At 51.8% G+C, this 20,995-nt stretch overlaps 2 protein-coding genes across 3 annotated transcripts; one reads left to right on the plus strand and one right to left on the minus strand.

The window, feature by feature from the left end:
* ISG12(A) (putative ISG12(a) protein) lies at positions 2,527–7,445 on the plus strand. Its single transcript, NM_001198921.1, is given in 6 exon segments — positions 2,527–2,575; positions 3,902–4,057; positions 4,875–5,003; positions 5,734–5,763; positions 6,565–6,726; positions 7,216–7,445. Coding segments are annotated over 5 exon segments (531 nt in total). The 5' UTR covers positions 2,527–2,575; positions 3,902–3,930; the 3' UTR covers positions 7,299–7,445.
* LOC100152306 (interferon alpha-inducible protein 27-like protein 2) lies at positions 9,557–16,769 on the minus strand. 2 transcript variants are annotated; one of them, XM_021099654.1, is made up of 6 exons: positions 16,639–16,769; positions 16,453–16,482; positions 15,737–15,898; positions 15,003–15,250; positions 11,223–11,350; positions 9,557–10,071 (listed from the first exon to the last, which is right to left on the minus strand). In XM_021099654.1, exons 1-6 carry the CDS (start codon positions 16,643–16,645, stop codon positions 9,933–9,935), a joined length of 714 nt encoding a protein of 237 aa, XP_020955313.1. In that variant the 5' UTR covers positions 16,646–16,769; the 3' UTR covers positions 9,557–9,932. The 2 variants fall into 2 exon arrangements, with proteins under 2 accessions (XP_020955313.1, XP_005666469.2); XM_005666412.3 differs by lacking the exon at positions 11,223–11,350 and having other exon boundaries at positions 10,048–10,071; positions 16,639–16,768.

Here is a 20,995-nt window from a genome sequence, read left to right on the forward strand (position 1 = left end):
TCAGTCCATGGGTTAAGGATCCGCATTGCCTTGAGCTGTGGTGTAGGTCACAGACGCGGCTCAGATCTGGTGTTGCTGTGGCTGTGGCATAAGCCAGCAGCTGCAGCTCCACTTCGACCCCTAGCCTGGGAACCTCCATATGCCACGGGTGCAGCCCTAAAAAGCAAAAATTAAATAAATTAATTACGTAAAAGGAATGCTTTCAACAAAAATTTGCTGGGCGCTCACTCATGCTCTGAGTGCTGTAACACATGGATTAATGAGACAAAGACCTCTTGTGGAGCTTTGACTGGGGTGGAGGTGGGGGGCAGCTTGAAAATGCTTTTATAGGCTCTTGGACCCTCCTATCCACAGAGGTCACTCACCTGCAGGGTCCTAGACAAAGGGGAGCTTCCCTTGGCTGGACACCTCCAATTCTGTTCTTGGCCATGGCACACCAACAATCTACCCATCCTGGGTTCCCCTCGACTCTCTGGGCATTGCTTGCTTTGTTTGTTTGTCTGTTTGGCAGTGCCTGTAGCATGCAGAAGTTCCAGGGCCAGAGATCAAACCCACACTGTAGCAGTGACCTGGGCCACTGCCGTCATAATGCCAGAGTCTTAACTGCTAGGCCACCAGGGAACTATATATATAACTAGTTATATAGTTATATGTAGATAAATGTGATATTTATCTATATATATAAAACTTTGTGTGTGTGTGTATATATATATATGTATATACTTTTTTGGGGGGGGGAGGGTCTGGGCATTGCTTGTGACTTGGTTCTCAGCACTTCCCACTCTGCTTGCCTGTTCCCAGTGTAGTTCATGGGAAAGGGTCACAAACTTTAAAGGGGCAGCTCACCCCCAGGGTGGCCCCCTTGCCCTCCTTTGTCAGGAAGCCCTGCCAGCCATACTCTCGAGCCTTTAGCCTTTACAGGTCCAACTCAGACACCTGTCCTAGCATCCTTCAAACTCCAAGGGATTCGGGTCACACTTTCCAAGGGGTCCCACTGAGGTCCAGCTGGGCAAAGCCCTTTCCCACTTGTGACCATGGCACTTGGAGGAAGGCACTGGCCACCAACACGCTGTCATTCTTCCTCCCTCTCCTTTTCCTTTCCTCTCCAATCTCAACTCCCTCATGTATTCCTCTAGTCCTTTGAAAATGAGTTTTACAGTATCTTAGCATCCCCTTCCAGGAGAGTTTAGAAGGTGGCGGTTCTTGGTCCCTGACTGATTCACTCCCTCTCTTTGAACCTCAGTGGAAATAGCAATGAATATTCAACCAGTGCCAAGAAAAGTTCTGCATTTAACTTTCTTATGTGGTTAAAGTATAAAAGCATGCATGGGCGTAAGCAACCCTAAATTCTGGCGGTGATTAGCTGTGGGGAAGAGGACAGAGAAAGGAGGCAGGTTAGAAGGGATTCTCAGGTTATGTAAATTGTAAGGTTTGAAGCCCTGAGCTGAGTGGTGGGCGAATAAGTGTTGATTATCACCTAGAGTTCTGTGGATGCCTGAAAAGCCTTCATGTGCTATACAGCCATAGCTGCCTAGGGCTCTTTCTTTCCTTTTCTTTCTTTCTTTTTTTTTTTTTTTTTTTTTTTTTTTTTTTTTTTTTTTTTTTTTTTGTCTTTTGACTTTTTAGGGCTGCACCCTCGGCATATGGAGGCTCCCAGGCCAGGGGTCTAATCGGAGTTGTAGCCGCCAGCCTACACCACAGCCACAGCACCACCAGATGCGAGCTGTGTCTGCAACCTACACCACAGCTCACAGCAACACCAGATCCTTAACCCACGGAGTGAGGCCAGGATCGAACCCGCAACCTCGTGGTTCGTTTCCACTGCTCCACGATGGGAACTTCTAGCACTCTTTCAATAGTTTGCAGTAACGGCAGCAGAGAAATTCAATGGCACTTGGTTAAGATCTAGGGGGTAGAAAGTGATTAGAAGATTATCTCTTCCATAACTAAGTTTGTCTCTTGGGGAAGATGTTTCGGAAGGCAAGTTCATGTGCCCGACGCACAGGGAAGCCAAACAAACCCAAATATCAGAGTTTGGAGCAGAGAAAGATTTAATTGTCGGGCCCAGCAAGGAGCACGGATGGCTCCTGCCCCTCTCCCCGCCCCAAACCCTGGACTTCCTGCAGGGTCTCAGCAAAGCTTTTGCGATCCATCTGGTCGAGCACACTACTCTGCTTGGCTGATGGTGATTGGATCTTTAGGTGCCAGAAGGTCTGGAGGCTAGGAGCTCACGAGGGTCCAACAGTTAATTTCTCCCACCTGATGGTGGTTTTGCATCTGAAAAACTCAGGATATATGCACCAGCTACTATTGTCTAGGTAATTCAGAGAGGAGCTAAAGCACAAGATATGGGGGAGGGTTCTGCCCGCCCCCCGGCCCCGCCCCCAAAGAGAGGAGAACAATGGGTGTGGTTTTCGTTTCCTGAGAAAACGAAATTTATCCCACTGGCTGCCGGCATATCCCAGGCTGCGTTTCAGTGGGAGTGGCTCCGCTGTAAATATCCTGCCTCAGAACCTCTGAGAACACATCGAAGCTTGGAGTCAGCTCCGTGGTTGCAGAAAATCCGCTTCTCTGGGTAAGACAGAGAAGGGTGGGCAGGGGCTGTTCCCCCCTGTTGCCCCCACCCTTGGGTGGCTGGGGGGCTCAGCGAGCGGAGCGGAGGCATCTGTTTGCATCCACTCCAAGAACTGTCTCATGTTTCTCATCAGAGAGACTGCAATTCCAGAAGCTGGGTTTCCGAGGGAAGGGACTTAAGCCCTGACCTGTCCTTGGGCTCTGGGACTCTGGGACGACAATCTGTCTTTGCCCTGGTTACCCTCAAGCTTTGAGGCAGGGTGGGGTGAGAGAGGAACCAAATCAGAGCCATCTCAGGCCCACGTTTTGTTTCTTTTTGGTTGGTTGGTTTTTGCTTTTTAGGGCCATACCTGCAGCATATGGAGGTTCCCAGGCTAGGGGCTGAATCAGAGCTACAGCCGCTGGCCTACACCACAGCTCCAGCCAACACCAGATCCAAGCCGCATCTGCGACCTACACCACAGCTCATGGCAATGCCGGATCCTTAACCCAATGGGTGGGGCCAGGGACTGAACCTGTGTCCTCAAGAATACTAGTCAAATTTGTTTCCACTGAGCCACGACGGGAACTACCCCCTAGCCCTTTAAAGATGTCTTTCTGTGGTGTTTTATCTTGCATGATTTCTTCTTTTTTTGCCAGGCAAAAGTCTTGTGACCTTGGGCGAATCACTCACCCTCTCTGTGCTAGTGTTTCCTCATCAGAAAATGGGGAGAGTAGTATCAGCCTTCTCGTTGTATTATTGAGGAGACTGCATAAGAACAGGAACCCAGGAGTTCCCATTGTGGCTCAGTGGGTTAAAGACCCGAAGTAGTATCCACGAGGATGCAGGTTCGGTCCTTGGCCTCGCTCAGTGGGTTAAGAATATGGTGTTGCTGCAAGCTGCGGCGTAGGTCATAGATGTGTCTCAGATCTGGCATTGCAGTGGCTGTGATGTAGGCCAGGACTGACTCCTGGCCCCCACACTTCCTCATGCCCTGGGCATGGCCCAAGGGGAAAAAAAAAACTAATTGTTTCTGAGTTCCCAATTTTGGAAACTTTCAAACATGCTCCATGGACATCTGAGGGAGTTCTAGAAATCTGCTTCTGTTTCAGGAAGAAGGAAGCAGCTTACCTCGGGGAAACATACTCTCCCCGATTGCCATCTTCCCCTCACACAGGTCCTTCTGTAACCCCAGCCCTGGTCCTTGGGCCCTCCCCAGGCCTGCCTCCTCACAAGCTCAGGGCAGCCTCTTTACCCCGCTGGAGCCCCTTGAGATTTTTAGGGGAGTGGGGGGTGACCCCAGTTCTGGTGTCCCCCTCCCCCATCAAAGCTCGACCCTTTCTGCAGGTTCCGTGCTGGTGAATTTCTGTGCCACCATGGCCATGGTAGCCACCCAAGCAGTCTTATCCTCTAGCCTGGCTTCCAAGATACTGGCGACAGGGAGTCTGGCCAAAGCAGGGGGGGCAGCTGTTGGCAGCGTCTTGGCAGGACTTCCTTCAGCAGGTGAGTGTTCCCAATGGGGAGCCAGGGTGGGCACAGGGGATAGTGGCATCGCTGCAGCCTCTCTCCCTCACCTGTCTTTCCCCAGGGACGGCTGCCCTGGCTTTCTCTCTGAGAAAAGCCAGAGGGAGGTGGGACCCTGGAGGGGGTGGGGGCCATGGGGCATCTGGGCCCCTCCTACCACAGAGGCCAGGGCCCCTGCCGCTGAGCCCCACTCTCTGGCTCTCACTTGTCCTGCCTCATCTCCAGAACTCACCCCCTTTAGGATTTTACCGAAGGGTCCAGTCAGCTTTTGGTAAGTTTGTCCTGCTGGATCTCAGATCCAGGGTGTGGATTTGAACAAAATTCTTCAGTTCCGGCCCCTTTTCTTCATTAGTTCTTAGAGGCCCTCTCTCTGCTTCTGTTTATTTATTCTCCTGTGTATCTTCCCTTTTGCCTGTGGTTCGGTTCCCCCCTCTCAAAGGCAACCTTTCTAACATGTTGAATGCATGTCTATTTTTCATATATATTTTGGCAAAAGGGGTGTTGTTTGCATCTGCTTTAATTTATATATAGAAGAGTGTATATGTCCTGTTTTATTGTCCCCCCCACCCCCGAGGACTAAGTTTTTGAGATCCATCAGGGGCCCCAGTGAGCCTCTAACCTTTGCTTCTAATCCCCACAAAGTGCTCCCACATGCACCCTTCACTTCACCTTTTTCTCCCCTGGGGTAGACCTTCTGGGTCCTCTGATCTCTGCCAACAGTATGGGATGGAATCCATGACCTCTGCCTGACTTCTGACCTCTGACTCCTGTGTACCCACCCTCTGCTCTTCCTTAGGGCTCACCCTGTCATTCAAGGCTGCCCTAACCGGGGCCGCATCTAGCCTGGGATCCTTGCTGGGGACACTGAGTACTTCCTCCCTGATAGGATCCCCTCCTGTGACTTTGATGGCTTCTTCACTAGGAGGTAGGTGACAGACCCTGTGGTGACAGACGCGCCTCCTTGGACACCTCCCTCTCCCCCCACAGCAACGAGTTCCCTGGTGGCCTAGAGGTTAAGGATTTGGCATTGTCACTGCTGTAGCTCAGGTTCAATCCCAGGCCCAGGAACTTCCATGTACCATGGGCAAGGCCAAAGAAGAGTTCCTGCTGTGGCGCGGTGGGTTAAGAATCCGACTGCAGTGGCTTGGGTCGCTTCAGAGGCATGGGTTCAATCCTCAGCCTGGTGCATGGAGGTTAAGGATCATCGTGGGTTAAAGTTCATGTCATTGCCACAGCTGGGGCGTAGGTCATAGCTGTGGCTTGGATTCGCTCTCTGGCCCGGAACTTCCATATGCCGCTGGTGTGGCCATAAAAAAAAAGGGAACGAAGGAAGAACAGAAGGGGGGGAGGAAGGGAGGACACAACAAATCCCTATCTGATGGTTGAATTTTCTGGAACAAGGACCTGAAAACCTGTCTCCAGATAACTCTAGGCCAAGGCATGCAAGTCCATTCCAGACAGGTCATCTGACTCCCCAGCAGCCCTTGCCAAGCTCAGGAAGCTTCCACTTCTCAGGAAGAAGCAGGCAGGGATCCTTCCTTCCTGTGTTTCCTGACCTGGAGCAGCCCTCTCCCCATGGGTGGGCCATGGGCTTGGGGGTGGAGGGGCGGGGCGGCAGTGTGGATCCACTCACAGAATGTTCTTTTGGTTTCCAGCCAAGGCTTCTGTAGCTGTGGCGGGAGGAGGTGAGTGTCCACCAGGAAAGACTGGTTCTCTTCTGTGCCCAGACCCTGGGACTTGGGGAGCAACTGGCCTTGTACCCACCCAAGCATGCCCCAGGTCTCCTGTACATGGTGGGGAGAAGGAATGGGACGGAGAAATGATGAGTTTCCATGGAAACTTGTGGAGGCAGCCCCAGCAGGAACCCCAAATCTATGTAGAGCCTCCACTGCATGACTTTTGGGTGTGGCTTTGAACTCCTCTGAAAAACAGGCCAGGACTGCCCATTCAGGGCTATCTCGAGGGATATAGGATACACAGGATGCGACTTGAGAGTTTAAACATGGAAGCTGCATTAAGGAGAAGCCATTGGCTCAGCAACTCTGGCTTCTGAATGCTCTGTGGTGACCCCACGGAGGCCCAGAACTGGGATCTAAGCAGGGCTCGGAATGTGCTCCTGCTTATGCAAGACCCTGGCTATGATTTGCTTGTGTTAAAAGATTTCCTCAGTGAAGACAAGAAGCTTGCAACCTCCAGCCCCCTAAGTTCCAGCATCTCACAAAGGCAGAGGCCGAGGCCTTTCCGCAATCAGAGCCCTGTCCCCAGGGACCCTGCTGCCTTCCCTCTGCCTCCCCACCAGTGCCCCTGACTGCTGACCATGCCTGGAGCCTCTCCCAGACTCAGACTTCACCCCTTCTCTGGGCTCCCTGAAGTCCCCCAAGCTTGACGGGCTGTGTATGTGTGCACATGCTTGTGTGTGTGTGTGTGTGTGTATTGGGGAAGGAGGGTCCTGTCTTCCTCTTAACCCAGCTCCTCTTCCCCTACAGCCCTGGCCGTGGGGGCTGTGCCCGCGGTGCTGGGCGCCGTGGGCTACACGGGGGCAGGAATCACCGCCTCCTCCTTGGCGGCCAAGATGATGTCAGCGGCTGCCATTGCCAACGGGGGCGGGGTTGCAGCCGGCAGCCTGGTAGCGACCCTCCAGTCTGTGGGTAAGTGTCCCTGGCAGCAGGGCTTGCAGTGAGGGTGAGGAAGACACGGACAAGAGCCTCAGAACATCCAGCCTGCATCTCAGCCCCGCCCGTTCCTCTGTCTCCCCTTCCCAGGTCTCTGTGTCTCTCTGGGCTCCTCTGGGGGACGCGTGGGAGGAAAGGAAGGCACACTGGCCTGGGGTCTGCTGGCTTCAGACTGACTGTGGCCAAAGCAGATTTTCTGGGTTAACTGGGGTGTCTCTGCCTCACCTGGGGCTCGGCCTTCTTCCCTAGAAAGCGAGGCGAATCCCAGTTCTGGGTTCCATGCCTTTGGGTACCTGCCTGCGATAGCCACCCCCACCCGCAAACACAGATCCTGGGGTCCAGGGAAAAAGAGAAGGGTGCTGGGTGCGGTCTCTGGGCCTGAGGCCCTCCCGATGGGCCCTAGAGTCTCGGACCCCGCGGTTCTGCCCCGCAAACTGTCCCACTCTGTCTCTGCTTCTCCCCCAGGGGCTGGTGGACTCTCCTTGTCATCCAAAGCCCTTCTGGGCACCGTGGGGTCTGTCCTCCTGACCAAAATAGTGGGCTTGTAATAGCTCCCTGTCACTCCTACTGCAGAGAAGAGGATTTGGTGGGTCCCTGCCCCCCAGCCCAATGCAGTGAGGCACCAGTCCTGGGATGACAAGATGCCAGATGCTACACCCCCCTTGAAAACAAGCAATAAAAATGAGTTGTTGCAATCCCTCTGGATCTCCTCCTTCTTGGTGGGGGAGGGCTCACTTCTCTTAGAGTGACATGGTGTTAGGGTGCCCCGAGCTGGATGAGTCGAAATGTGAGGACTGGAAGCCACCCCTGGAAGCTGTGTGTGACCCCAGATGGGTCACCCCCGCCCTGAGACTGCCTTTGCCCCTCTGTAATGGGGTGTTGATCTAAATGACCTCAAAGTCCCAGCCAGGGTGAGTGTTTGGCTCAGTCCCAGTGCAGAGTCAGGAATGGAATGGGAGGGAGCATCCTACTTGGCGCCTCATTTGCACTTACCCACCCCACCCTCTCTTTCCTAAGTGGCCTGGCAGAGGCTCAGAAAGTGAGGGCCCCTGAATGTCACTGCGTCCTCCCAAAGTCCTGGCCTCCCCCCACCTCCCCCGCCAACCCCCAAACACAAGAAGGAAAACCGAGTTTGTCAGGGGCTCTGCCCTTTCTGCTTCAGGGTCCTGGTCCCTAAATGTCCTTCTCCCCACAGAACAAGGTATTCTAGAAACTTCTCATCACCAGGATGGGTGCCATCCCAGAGCATCAGAAAATTCATTCTTTTGATTCGCTCCTCCTTTCCACAAACTCTTTGAGCATGTGGGTCAGACACCAGGCTGGGCACTAGCTCTGCAGGCCACCCCAGGGCAACAATGTTCTAGACTTTGTGTCCTGACCTCCTTCCCTACCCCACTCATGAAGATGAGGCCTCCCCGTTCCCAGAGGGCCCGTTTCTACTCTGATATTGAGTCTGAGGCCCCTGCCTCTGGGTTCCATGCTTCCGGTATTCAGGTTTGGCCTCTGTAGTAGCAGAATTCTAAGCATGGAGCCCAGTGACCTCAGCCTTGTGCAACCCCTTTGGGTGCAGTGGGTCCTGAAGAAGAAGATATTACTCCGCGATTATGCTAAGTTATATGACAAAAGGGAGCTTGTGCAGTGGGCCTAATCCAAACACACGAGCCCTTTAAAAGCAGAGCGTGTTCTCTGCTCACCGCAGAAGAGGAAGTCAGAGATTTGAAATAAGAGGGGCATCTGGAGTTCCTGTTGTGGCTCAGTGGTAATGAACTCAACTAGTGTCCGTGAGGATGTGGGGTCCATCCCAGGCCTCATTCAGTGGGTGAAGGATCCAGCGTTGCCATGAGCTGTGGTGTTGGTTGCAGATGTGGCCTGGATCTAGCGTGGTTATGGCTGTGGTGTAGGCCAGCAGCTGTGGCTCTGATTTGACCCCTAGCCTGGGAACCTCCACACGCTCTGATTCTTACCAGTCTCCAAATGAGAGGCCCCTCTGATTTTGGCCTCGGGAGACCCTAAACAGAGAACTCAGGCAGGACTGCCTGGACTTCTGACCGACAACTGTAAGAGAACGGTGACTCAGCAGGTAAAGGATCTGGCACTGTCACCTGGGCACAGGGGCTCGCGTCCCTGGTATGGGGCAGGTTCAGTTCCTGGCCTGTGAACTTCTGTATGCCTTGGGTGTGGCCAAAACAAAACAAAGATAATAAATGGGTATTATTTTAAGCTGTCAAATTTGTGGTAACTTCTGTACAGGCCTGGGAACTAATACAGCCTGGATGGCCCTCTCTCTACCAGCCTGTGGTTGTTCACTCAGGAGCTGGCTTGGATGTACCCTGGAAGCCCCAGGATTCCTAAAACTCCTGGCTTCAGCTGCCCCCCACCATGCTCCTGTGGATCCAGGGGGTCCCTACCTGCTTTTTCCTTCTGGCTCTTGTGAAGAGAGCCCTGAGTTTTGGCCAGGTCCATGATTCCCAGCACAGGACTGCACTCCCAGGCCTCTTGCAGTTAACTGTGCTCATGGGACTGGGTTCTGGCCGGTAAGAGGCGAGCGGAATGAGGTATGCAGCCTAATTGCTGTTAAGGGAGTGGGTGAGTCCACCTTGCCCCTTGACCCCTTCCCAGGGGCTCTGCTGCAGGCAGGGGAATGCCATATTCCACCCTGCAGATGACAGCAGTACCTTAAGGAAGGCAGAGCAACAAGACTACAGGAGCCTGGGCCTCCTGGAGCAGAGCCACCACGCAGGCTGAGACTCTCACGCCACGGAGAGATAAGGAGGGAATCTTGATTGCACACAATAGAAGCATCAGTCCAACAGAGAGATCGCTTTACCTGTTCCTTCTCAAAATATCACTAAAATAGCAGTAAAGGACTAAAGAAAGGCTTAAACCCACATGAACAAAGAGACAGGAGGAAAAGATGGCGGTAACACAATTTAGAAGTCAGAAATCACACGGACATCTGGTTCCACTTAGCTTTCCCCAGAAAGCCGAATCTTAAGGTATCCGTGGAGAAGGGGAGGAAGAGGCACCTTTGCTCCTGGGACCCCCAAAGCCTCAGCCACTGGAGCGGTATGTGATACTAGAGGTTGGCCTTAAGGTGCAATGGCAGCAGGAGGGCTGGCTGGCAGTCTCTTAAGGAAGCAGGCAGACCCCCAGGTAGCCTCCTCTAGCAGACACCTGGAGGTTTAGTTTTGGCGAGGTTGGGTGTCTGGGCCAGGAGGCACCCAGAACTTCATACTGAGAATGAGGTCTCTGTGCAAATGTTGAGATCCTCTAGTTTCTTCACTGATAGGCACCCAGGATGCTGCAGCCAGGTTATAGCATCTGAAACGGAGGCACGAAGATTCTTCTGGGGAATCTCACCAGCCCAAGCAAAGAAATGCTTACATTCTGACACCTGCGACAAGGATGCCCATAGAAAGGTTCAGCCAGGCCACATAAGGTCCCCAAGTTGCCGAGATCCACTCCCGTGGCAGAGCCTGTCGTGGGACATCTATGAAGGCTCAGACATGACAGGGAAGCGGACGTACCCCCGCATCTCTGGCCCTCACTGGCCTTTTGCCCCGGCCCTGGGGCCCTTGCCCTCTGACAGAAGTGCAGCGTCACCCTGGCTCACCCACTCCCCGAGAGGCTGAAGGGACCACGGGGGGGGGTGTCACATAGCTGGTCTGAGACTGGAAAAAGGAGCCTGACCCAGGAAGCAAATGAATGGAGATGTCCAGCTGTCCACAGGACAGCTGTCCACAGCTTCTGTTTCCCAGAAGCCCCTCCCCCTGTCCTCCCAAGTCCCCACAGCAACTGCTGGGACACCTCTGGGGCACCCTGAATACACACAGAGCAATTCTAAAAGTGCTAGGATGAGTATCAAAGCAAATCACATGAAAAACGGCTTATTGTGTGTACAGCAGAAATTACCACAACCTTGTAAACCAAAACTGACGTTTTATAAAACATTAAAAAAATTACTGTAAAAAAAGGGGGGAGTTTCCTGGTGGCCTAGTAGTTAAAGGATCTGTGGCTTGGGTCACTGCTGTGGCATGGGTTTGATCCCTGGCCTTGGAACTTCTGTATGCTATGTTTGACTACGGTCAAAATATAGCCCATGACTCGGCACATAAAACCCACACACTATTCCAAGAAGGTGATGCTGCTGCCGTTTTGTTTGTTTGTTTGTTGTCTTTTTTAGGTCCGCCTCTGCAGCATATGGAGGTTCCCAGGCTAGGGGTCCAATCGGAGCTGCGGTTGCCAGCCTACACCACAGCCACAGCAACTCGGGATCTGAGTCGCGTCTTGACCTACACCACAGCTCACAGCAACGCTGGATCCTTAACCCACTGAGCGAGGCCAGGGTTGGAACCTGCATCCTCATGGATACTAGCTGGCTTCATTAACCCCTGAGCCACGACGGGAACCCCTGCTGCCTGTTTTATAGACCTTGTTGAAAGAACCTATAAGACACGACCCACAGTCCCTACCTCCTGCTGCTACTGAAGATGGGCATCTTTCCATAGACTGAGAATGGGGGACTCCCAGGGGTGTTTCCAGGAGATCTGGAACCTTCACTTAGCTCGCTTCCGACCACCTGCGTCCTCAAGGTATCAGCCTGTGTTCAGAGAGATTCAAATTATTTTCGCAATGAATCAAAAATTTCAAATTGGTGAAGAGCTCTGGGTGGGGATGGAACAGTTCAACCATGAAAGCCCCTTTCCAGCCAGCCCCAGCCAGGCGCCTTCCCAAGTAGCTTTGGTAAGGAGGCTCTTCCAGCAGAAAAACGAAAGTGAAGGGAACATTTTCCTGTCCCGGTTTTTTTTTTTTTTTTTTTGCGGCCCAGAATTTATGGAAATTCCTGGGAACTCCAAGAAGGAATATTTTCTTTTCTTTTCTTTTTTTTTTTTTTTTTTTTGTCTTTTTGCCTTTTTTTTTGAGGGCCACTCCCGCGGCATATGGAGGTTCCCAGGCTAGGGGTCTAATCGGAGCTGTAGCACTGGCCTACGCCAGAGCCACAGCAATGCAGGATCTGAGCCGCGTCTGCAACCTACACCACAGCTCACGGCAACGCCGGATCGTTAACCCACTGAGCAAGGGCAGGGACCGAACCCACAACCTCATGGTTCCTAGTCGTATTCGTTAACCACTGCGCCACGACGGGAACTCCGAGGAATATTTTCCAAACTGAAAGTGGGCCAGGCTTTCCCTGAAAATTGCAAAAAGTTTAAGGATGGTCCACTGGCTTGAGTGACCTCTCTCGGGGCCCTGGTGTGTGGCTTTGTGCAGGGTAGGCCAGTGGGGGTGGGGTGTGTGTGTGTGTGTGTGTGTGGCTGTGCCAAAGCTGAGCTGTGTATTCTGCTGGGATTCTAACAGATCTGGGCCCATCTGGGGTCCTGATCAGGTGTGGCACCATGAGGCAGACTGTGGAGCCACCTGGGTGAGCCTCATCCTGATAGAAGTTGGTTGAAGCCTGAGAAGAGCTGGGTTTTGGGAACAATCTGAGAGAGAGAGTTCTGTGGCTGTCTAGGGTCAGCCCCCTGGGCTCCTGAGTGGGGCCTGAGCAGAAGGCAGGAAGCTGTCTCAGGCTGAGACACCAAGACAGGGATTAGAGGGCAAGTAGTTTATTTGGGAGGTGACCCCACGGCACCCACAGGGAAAGGGGGGGCTTAAGACAGAGAAAGACAGGCAGCTGAGAAAGGGCCACTGAACGGGTTTGCCCTGGAGGCAGCTGAGGCTGAACCCTTTGGGAGAGGGTGTGGAACGGGCCTCGAGTTGTCCCGCCTCCAGGGGCTTTATCCTCCAAGTAAACTCCACTGCTTGGAGTTCCGTCGTGGCTCAGCGGTTAACAAACCCCACTAGGATCCATGAGAATGTGGATTCCATCCCTGGCCTCACTCGGTGGGTTAAGGATCCAGTGCTGCCGTCAACTGTGATATAGGTCATAGACATGACTCGGTTCTGGCATTGCTAGGATTGGACTCTAGCTGGGAAGCTCCATATGCTGTGGGTGTGGCCCTAAAAAAAAAAAAAAAAAAAAGACTCCATCTCTGGCTGAGGGATATTCTGGGAGGACCAACATCGGACACCCAGCCTGCCTTGAGGCTTCAGGGGCAGCGTCCAGCAGCAGGGAGCAGCAGGCAGTGGAAGAGCCGGTGCTGGGGAACACAGGCCAGGCTCTGAGAGCATCTGCAGCAGTGAACAATACACATGCCAGGACCTGCATGTGGGAGGTTGCTCTAAGATCAGCTGGGTGAGGGTTTTGTTGTTGCTGTGGCTGCCGTCAGGGCTCTACCAGCCTCTAACCAGTGTTAGCTGTGCCTCCAGTGGAGGGTGATACATCTGTGTCTGCTCCATCCTCAGCTTTAGACTTCCATTTGGTCTGGGAGATGGTCTCTGGACACCTGCTCCCTGCAGTGTAGACATCCGTTGCTTGTTATTTGCTAGCCTAGCAGCAGGGGCAATGGGGTTCTCTTTGGTTGCACCCAGCCTTCGTTGGGACCTGGACCGGGGGCGGGGTTTTCTCAGTAGCAGCCCCAACCCCCGTCCCACCCTAGCAGTGGATGTGTCCACATTGTCTGGGGTGGGAAAAGTTTAACACCCCAGCTTCGGGGGTAGAGGTTTGTTCTCTTTTTCTTTTCCTTCTAAATTTTTATTTTGTGTATGTGTGTGTGTGTGGACGTTCCTAGGCTAGGGATTGAACCGGAGTGGCCATGCTGAATCCTTAACCTCTGGGCCACCAGGGAACTCCTCTTTCCCATCTAAAATGATCTTCACCACAGAGTTCCCTGGTGACTCAGTGGGATAAGGATCTGGCATTGTCACTGCGCGGCGCAGGTTCAGTCCCTGGCCCAGGAACTTCCACATGCCACAGACATGACCAAAAAATAAAATGATCTACACCTGTGCTCTATGGGCTACAGCATTTACTGCCCTCCCCCAGCAACATCAGGTCTTTGTTCCCCAGGGGATCCCGGCAGGTGGGGAGGCTGGAGCTCCCCTCTGCCCTCCAGCTGTTCCAGAGAGCACCCAGTGAGTCTTTTGAGAAGAACCTGCAGGTTGGTCTGAAACACCCAACCTTTCGATGGTAGCTTCCCAGCTTCCCTTGCAACTCCTGCTTTCCTGTCTTGTCCATTGGCACGAAATCTCTTTTCCCAACCCCTCACCTTCAATCTCTATGTGTCCTTTGCCCTAAGGTGAGTTTCTTGTAGGCAGCAGATTGAAGGTTTTTGCTTTTTTATCCAATCTGTCACTCTGGGTCTTTTGATTAGAGCATTTAGTCCAATGACATTTCTTTTTTTTTTTTTTTTGTCTTTTTGCCTTTTCTAGGGCCGATGCCGTGGCATATGGAGGTTCCCAGGCTAGGGGTCTCATCAGAGCTGTAGCCACTGGCCTACGCCAGAGCCACAGCAACACAGGATCTGAGCCGCATCTATGACCTAGACCACAGCTCACGGCAACGCTGGATCGTTAACCCACTGAGCAAGGCCAAGGATCGAACTCACAATCTCATGGTTCCTAGTCGGATTCGTTAACCACTAAGCCATGACGGGAACTCCTAAGGTGATTATTGAGAGATGTTTATTTATTGCCATTTCTCTGCGCTCACGCTAGCCCATCAATCAAAGGCTTTCAGCTGAACTTGTCCCTGCCTGCACTGGCCCCAACTCCCTCCAGAGCTTGGCCCCAGGTGGCTCAGTGCTCTCCTTCGAGGTACCTGACTTTCCTGAGAGTTCAGGCCATCTGGAGGCCCTGCCACTTCAGCTCTCTTAAGGGTTCAAGGAAAGCCACGCTTTTTCAAGGAAAGAATGCCAGTTCCCTTTTGATTTTCCAGACACAGTGCAGTGACCATTCCTGATTCCATCTCCCCTGGGGTGCCCAGAGCCCTTGGCTTACTCTCCTGTCCTTGTCCTGGTGGTTTGCTTGTCAGCCTGCCCACTGCACTTTGAGCAAGGCTGGTGTCCTGCCACCCCTGAATGGGTAGTGCCCACTAATGAGGATGGGCAAAGGGCTCTGGGGTCTGTGGCTCGTTACACATCCTGTCTCCGCTTCACCTCCGCCTCGCTGGGAACCTCTGTCAACCCCATCATCGAGGGAGGGGTTAACCGAGACCCACTGATGGCCCCCAGGTCTACTGCCCATCCGTGTAAGACGAGACCAACCCACGCCTCCTGCCTAGGGGTTCTTTGCTTGCTCAGCCTGCCACCTCGCTCTGCCCCCAGACACCAGGCAGGCTGGGCGATGGAGAGAATAGGAAACTGCCAACTCACAAGCCCGGGGCAGCCAGGAACAAAGACAGGGAACGGGCAGGTGACTTTATTTCTCAAGCTTCTCCGACTTGAGGGGGGGTTGGGAGGTTCAGCTTGGGATACATCTTCTCCTGGCTGGCCGCCTTCAGCCCTGGGTTCAGCCGGGGGAGGGGAAGGAGGTACCTTTTTTGTACCTCCAAGCCAAGCCCCAAAAGCTGATCCCACGGAGCCCAGGAGGATGTTGGATGATGTGGAGAGTCCAGCTGCCCCTGGGCGAGAGTCAGAGAATAAGCACAGAGGAAGGTGCCGAGGCCGGGGCCCCTCCGCAGCCCCAAGGCCCAGAGATCCCACCTCTAGGTCCTGAAACCCCCAAGGCTCTGCTCTGCAGGCGGCTGGGGACAGGAGGAGAGAGTGAATTCATGGGAGGTGAGAGTCAGCCACAGACTTCAAGAGCTCCAAGTCCCACGGAGGCCCAGAGACAGGAGGGCCACGCAGGTGTCTGCCATGGGTAGGGCTGGACCCAGAGCCCAGCCATCACATGCCCTGGCTCCTTCCCTTCTTCTCTTTCCCAGGACCCCCTCACCCCTCCAACTCTCCCCGCAAATCTCGCTCTAGAGTCAGGAAGGAGGGCGCGGGGAGCCAGAGATCAGCGATGCTGAGGACCCCGCTGCTGGAAGGAGCAGACACCCTCCCTCAGACTTGGACTCTGACCCTTCACCCCCTCCCCCTGCCCCTCGTCCTGTTCAGACACTTACCCACGGACTGGAGAGTCGCCACCAGGCTGCCGGCTGCGACGCCGCCCCCGTTGGCGACGGCGGCCGCTGACATCATCTTGGCCGCTAAGGAGGAGGCCGCGATCCCTGCCCCGGTGAAGCCCAGGGCGCCCAGCACCACGGGCACAGCCCCCACGGCCAGGGCTGTAGGGGGAGAGGAGCTGGCTCGGGGCGTGGGCTCGGGAGTGAACCCCGGTTGGGAATTCGTTGACAGAGTCTAGGGACTCTGCTCCGAGCATCCTGAGACAGCCCCTTGGAGGGGCTCCCAAGGTAGAGAACAAAAGTGGGGGGGGGTGGACCCAGCTGCGGAAGTAGGTTAGAGGGGGGGCCGGTTGGGTCTCTAGCTCGCTGAGTGACAGTGGGGGAGTCATTACCCCTCCCTGGGCTTCAGGTGTGTGCGTGTGGGGGAGAAATCAACCACCCCCGATTTCGGCAGCAAACCCGGTTTCGAATGAAATCTCTACATGCCTATGACACCCGAGGGCCAGAGGAGCAGCTAGGTCGGGGGGTGCCGGAGGCCTTTTCGGGGGAGCACCGCTCTCTGCCCCCGAGGTTTCCCCCCCCGCCCCCCGCGGCTCTGGGAGCGGAGGGAGGCCAACGAGCCAGCACTCGCCACTCCGGCAGGGCCACCTCTCTAAGGTCTCCCACCCATCCCGGGGCCGGGGGCAGGTGCAGGCCTGGAGATCCAGCGAGATCACCTCCTCCGATGGCTGCTGCAGCTGCCCGTTCTTGAGAGACACAGAGAAAGAGGCACCGAGAGGGTGCGTGCGTTAGTCGGCTGAGAGAGCGAGGGAAAGAAGCGAGTCTTTGTTCCTTCTTGGGTTGGGGTCTAGCAGGCCCGCCCCCTCCCCCGACTTCCAGGCTGACGGGGAAGCAAGACTCACTCATCATGGGGACCCTCTTCTCGCCGCAGCTCAGCTCCGGAAATGACTATGGTCCAGGAGGTGATCTTATTTCCCCGACAACCAATGGGGACGCGGCCGGCCCCTCGCAGCGCCCGGCCCAAGGAAAACGCAGGGACCCAAGCGCAGTGTCCGCCCCCCGCCCCAGCCTCCCCACCCCTTCCCTCCTACTTGCCGTCTGCTCGCCAGCCCCCTACCCCCGTCCCGCCCACACTCGCCGGTCCCCCACCTTCACCCCACCCATCCATCTCCCCGCGCACGCCCGGCACCTGTCGGCCCCTGCCCACTGGTGGTACCCCACCCACCCCCACGGTGAGTTTCTCTCTCCTTAGTGTTCTGCCAGAGGGAAAAGAGCCCTAAAACGCCTGAAAACCATTGCAACTGGGCGGTGCTTCCAAGCTGTGGCATTTTCCCCCAAGACAGAAGAGTTGATCACTGCAAAAACGAAACAAAACAAAACAACAAAAAACCTAAACAAAACCTAAGGCGAGAAACATTTCATTTCACCTCCAGAGGGAGATGCTGATAGATTTGGGCGCATTTCCTTCCTGTTGTCTCCTTGGACCACCCCATCTCTGTCACTCGCTGAGTATGGCATGTCGCCTCTAAGCGCCACGCCCGCGGTACACCTGGCAAACGAATCATTTTGTTTAACTGCCATTTGCATTTCCCCAGGCTGCTTAATAGTCTTCAGGATTTTTTTTTAAGGTTAAATTTATGGAGACACAACTTACCCAGAGTAAAATTCAACTTTTTAGTGTCATGTCTGTGTGTTCGTGTTAGGGCAAGTGCGTGTTCCCCGCGCAGGGAGGCCAAACAAACTGAATCGTGGGAGCCTGGAGCAGAGAAAGGCCTGTTGCAGGCACGCAAGACTTGTGCCCCTAAAAGAGCCTGAACTCCCTGAACCAAACCTGTAAAACATCGTTAAAAGCCAGGTGGGGTGGGGGTGGGGGGTCACAGGGCAAGGGATCCACTCCTACACAGTTCTGATGGGTTGGTGGTGAGGTCACAGGGCCGGGTGGCAGGGGTTAACATTGTCAAGCCTGGGCACCAGTAGGTCTCACGCTCAAGGTCATCAAGAAGTTAATTTCTTCTGTTTGGTGATGGTTTTAGTGTCTGTAAAACAATTCAGGAAACATGCATCAGATCCTATTTATTATCTAGGTACTTCAGAGAGGAGTTACAACAGAAGATATGGGGGTGGGAGGGCTGCCCCAGGAAGGTCCCTAAGGGTCCTGCTCAGTTCCATTTGGACAGTTTTACGGTTGTGGAGATGCAGGCTCAGCTACAGGGCATTTTCATCACCCACCTCCCCACCCCCAGATTCCCCCACTCCTTTGCAGTCAGCCCCTTCCCAGCCCCATCCCCTGGCCACCTGCAGTCTGTTTTCTGTCCCTACATGTGCCTTTTTTCAGACTTTCAACAGGTTTCTTACTTGTCATCCAACATTCTTTCCTGGGGATAAACTATGATTCAATGTATCAGCCCCCCCTTTTTTAGGGTGTTGTCTTTTTTTTGTTTTGTTTTTAGGGCTGCACCTGTGGCATATGGAGGTTCCCAGGCTGAGGGTCAGATTGGAGCTGCAGCTGCCAGCCTACACCACAGCCACAGCAATGCCAGATCCAAGCCTCGTATGCAAACTCCACCACAGCGTGCGGCAACTTGGGATCTTTAACCCACTGAGCAAGGCCTGAGATCAAACCTGAATCCTTACTGACACTGTGTCGGGTTCTTAACCGCTGAGCCACAATGGGAACTCCTGTTTTTAAGGATTTAAATTTTTTGTAATTTTTGCTCTATAAGGTATCCTGGCTTGAAGGGCTTATGTCATGGTGCACAAGTATTTTTGGGTGATGTAATCCTAGAGGAGGGATTGCTGGGTCAGAAATGCTACCTTTTTTAATGGCACTTGATACTTTATTGTTAGATTGTCCTCCAAAATATCGTATCAGTTTACAATTGTATCAGTTTATTGTATTAGTTTTACAAAGTATGAGGATATATTTTTCTCTACTCCCAACCATCAATAAGCTTTGTCATTAAACAAACAAACAAAAAACACCTTTGCTGATGAAAGTGAAAACTGATAACATCTTAATTTATGTTTCTTTTTTACTGCTAGTCAGGTTAACCTATTCTTAAGTCACTTAGGCTTGTGTATTCTTGTTTTGGGAATTATCTTCTTGTATTCCATTGAAGTGTTACCTTTTCCCCTTATAGATACACAGGAATTTATTTATATTAACTGTCTTAATCATGTCTCATAGATGTTGCATTTTGTTTCCAGTTCATAACTTTTTTTTTTTTTTTTTTTTTTTTTTTTTTTTTTTTTTTTTTTTTTTTTTTTTTTTTTTTTCTCATAGATGTTGCAAACTTTTGTTTCCAGTTCATAACTTTTTTTTTTTTTTTGAGGGAGAGGAAGGGAGTGGTGGGATGGAATTTGTAACACAGAACAGTTTATAATTTTTATACAAATTGGGAGATATTCCACTTTATTATTTTTGTCTTTGTGTGCCTGAAAAGGCTATTCCTCCTACTGTTAGATACCTCATCATCTGTATTTTTTTTGGGGGGGGTTCTTCTGGGGTTTTGATTTTTATAATTAACTTTTTAATCCATCTCGAATTTAGTTTGGTGCATATGAGGGTGCTTTGCATATCTATGTATGTCTTAGCCAACCAGCTCATAAATAGACACCATTTATTATGTTCCAACACCATTTATTAACTCATCTTCCATTTCCTCTTTGATTTGAAATTCCAAACTTATAGTCAAAATTCTGGAAGTTCTCTTGTGGTGTAGCAGGTCAGGGGTCCAGCATTGTCACTGCAGCAGATTGGGTCCCTGCTGTGACACAGTTTTGATCCCTGACCCAGGGAATGTTCACATGCTGTGGATGCAGCCAAAAAAAAAAAAAACCACCCACACAAAATTCATATGCCAGTATACCTGTTTGGGAATGTTCTCTTCTGTTCCAATGAGCGATCCTTTCTGGCAACAGTGTCACACTGTTTTAATGTTTATAAATTTGATATTTGATTTAATACCTGTGCTTGTTTTCATTTAGATTTAAAAAAATCTTCTGGTTCATCCTACCTGTTCATTCTCCAGATGAAATTAACCAATGTGTTTTTCAATTTCAAATAAATTCTTTGCTATTTTGATTGAAACCAAGCTAGATTTTGAAATAAATATCCAGGGAGAAATATCTTTAAAGGGTAATTTTTTTTTTAAATCCACGAACATGATGTCTTTCTACTTATTTTTTTTTTTCATATCCCTTGGTGACATTTTGTAGTTGTCTTTGTACCAGAATGACCTATTTTTAAAGAAAGTTTTAGATTTAAGGAAAAATTGTAAAGATAGTACAGAGAGTTCAAACATACCCTGCACCCAATTTCTCTTTTTATTAACATCTCATCAAAGTAGGGTACTCTTGTTGCAATTAATGAACCAGTGTTGGCACTTTACTGTCAAGGTCATACTTTATTCAGATTTCCTTGGTTTTAACCTAATATCCTTCTGTTCCAAGATCCTTCCAGGATATCACATGACATTTCGTCATCATGCCTACTTAGGTACATCTTGGCTGTGACAATTTCTCATGCTTTCCTTATTTTGATGACCTTAATAGTTTTGAGGCATACTGGTCAGGTATTTTGGAAAGTGTTCCTTCACTGGGATTTGTCTGAATGGTCCCCTTGTGATTAGCTGAAAGTTTAGGAGGAGGAAGGTCACAGAGGTAAATTGCCATTCTTATCACCGCCTATCGAAGATACATGCTACCAGCATGACTTATAACTGTTAATGTTGGTGGGAAAAATTTCCACATCTGAGGTATGGGGAAGTTACTTTGGCTTATACATGATTTGGCTTGAACTTTTTTTTTTTTTTTTTTTTTTTTTTTTTTTTTTGTTGTATTTTTGGCTCCGTGCATATGAGTTAGCTAGGGTTGATAGAGCTGTAGCACACTACGCCAGACACAACCATCGAGCCATCTGCCTACACACTAGAAGCCGTCGTTCCATGAGCAGGCAGGGATCAACCGCAACCATGTTTAGTCATTCGTTCATGGCACGACAATCTGGCTTGAACTTATCTAACAGAATGCTGTTTAATGTCAAAAAAGAATCTTTAAAAAAAAAAAAAAAAAAAAAAACCAAGTCAAAAAGACACGGGTTCGATCCCTGGCCTTGCTTAGTGGGTTAAGGATCTGCCATTGCCGAGAGCTGTGGTGTAGGACACAGACGCGGCTTGGATCCCGAGTTGCTGTGGCTGTGGTGTAGGCCAGCAGCTGCAGCTCTGATTCAACCCCTAGCCTGGGAACTTCCATATGCGA

The sequence above is a fragment of the Sus scrofa genome, chromosome 7 (assembly GCF_000003025.6).
Source record: "Sus scrofa isolate TJ Tabasco breed Duroc chromosome 7, Sscrofa11.1, whole genome shotgun sequence".
Classification (NCBI taxonomy): Eukaryota; Metazoa; Chordata; class Mammalia; order Artiodactyla; family Suidae; genus Sus; species Sus scrofa.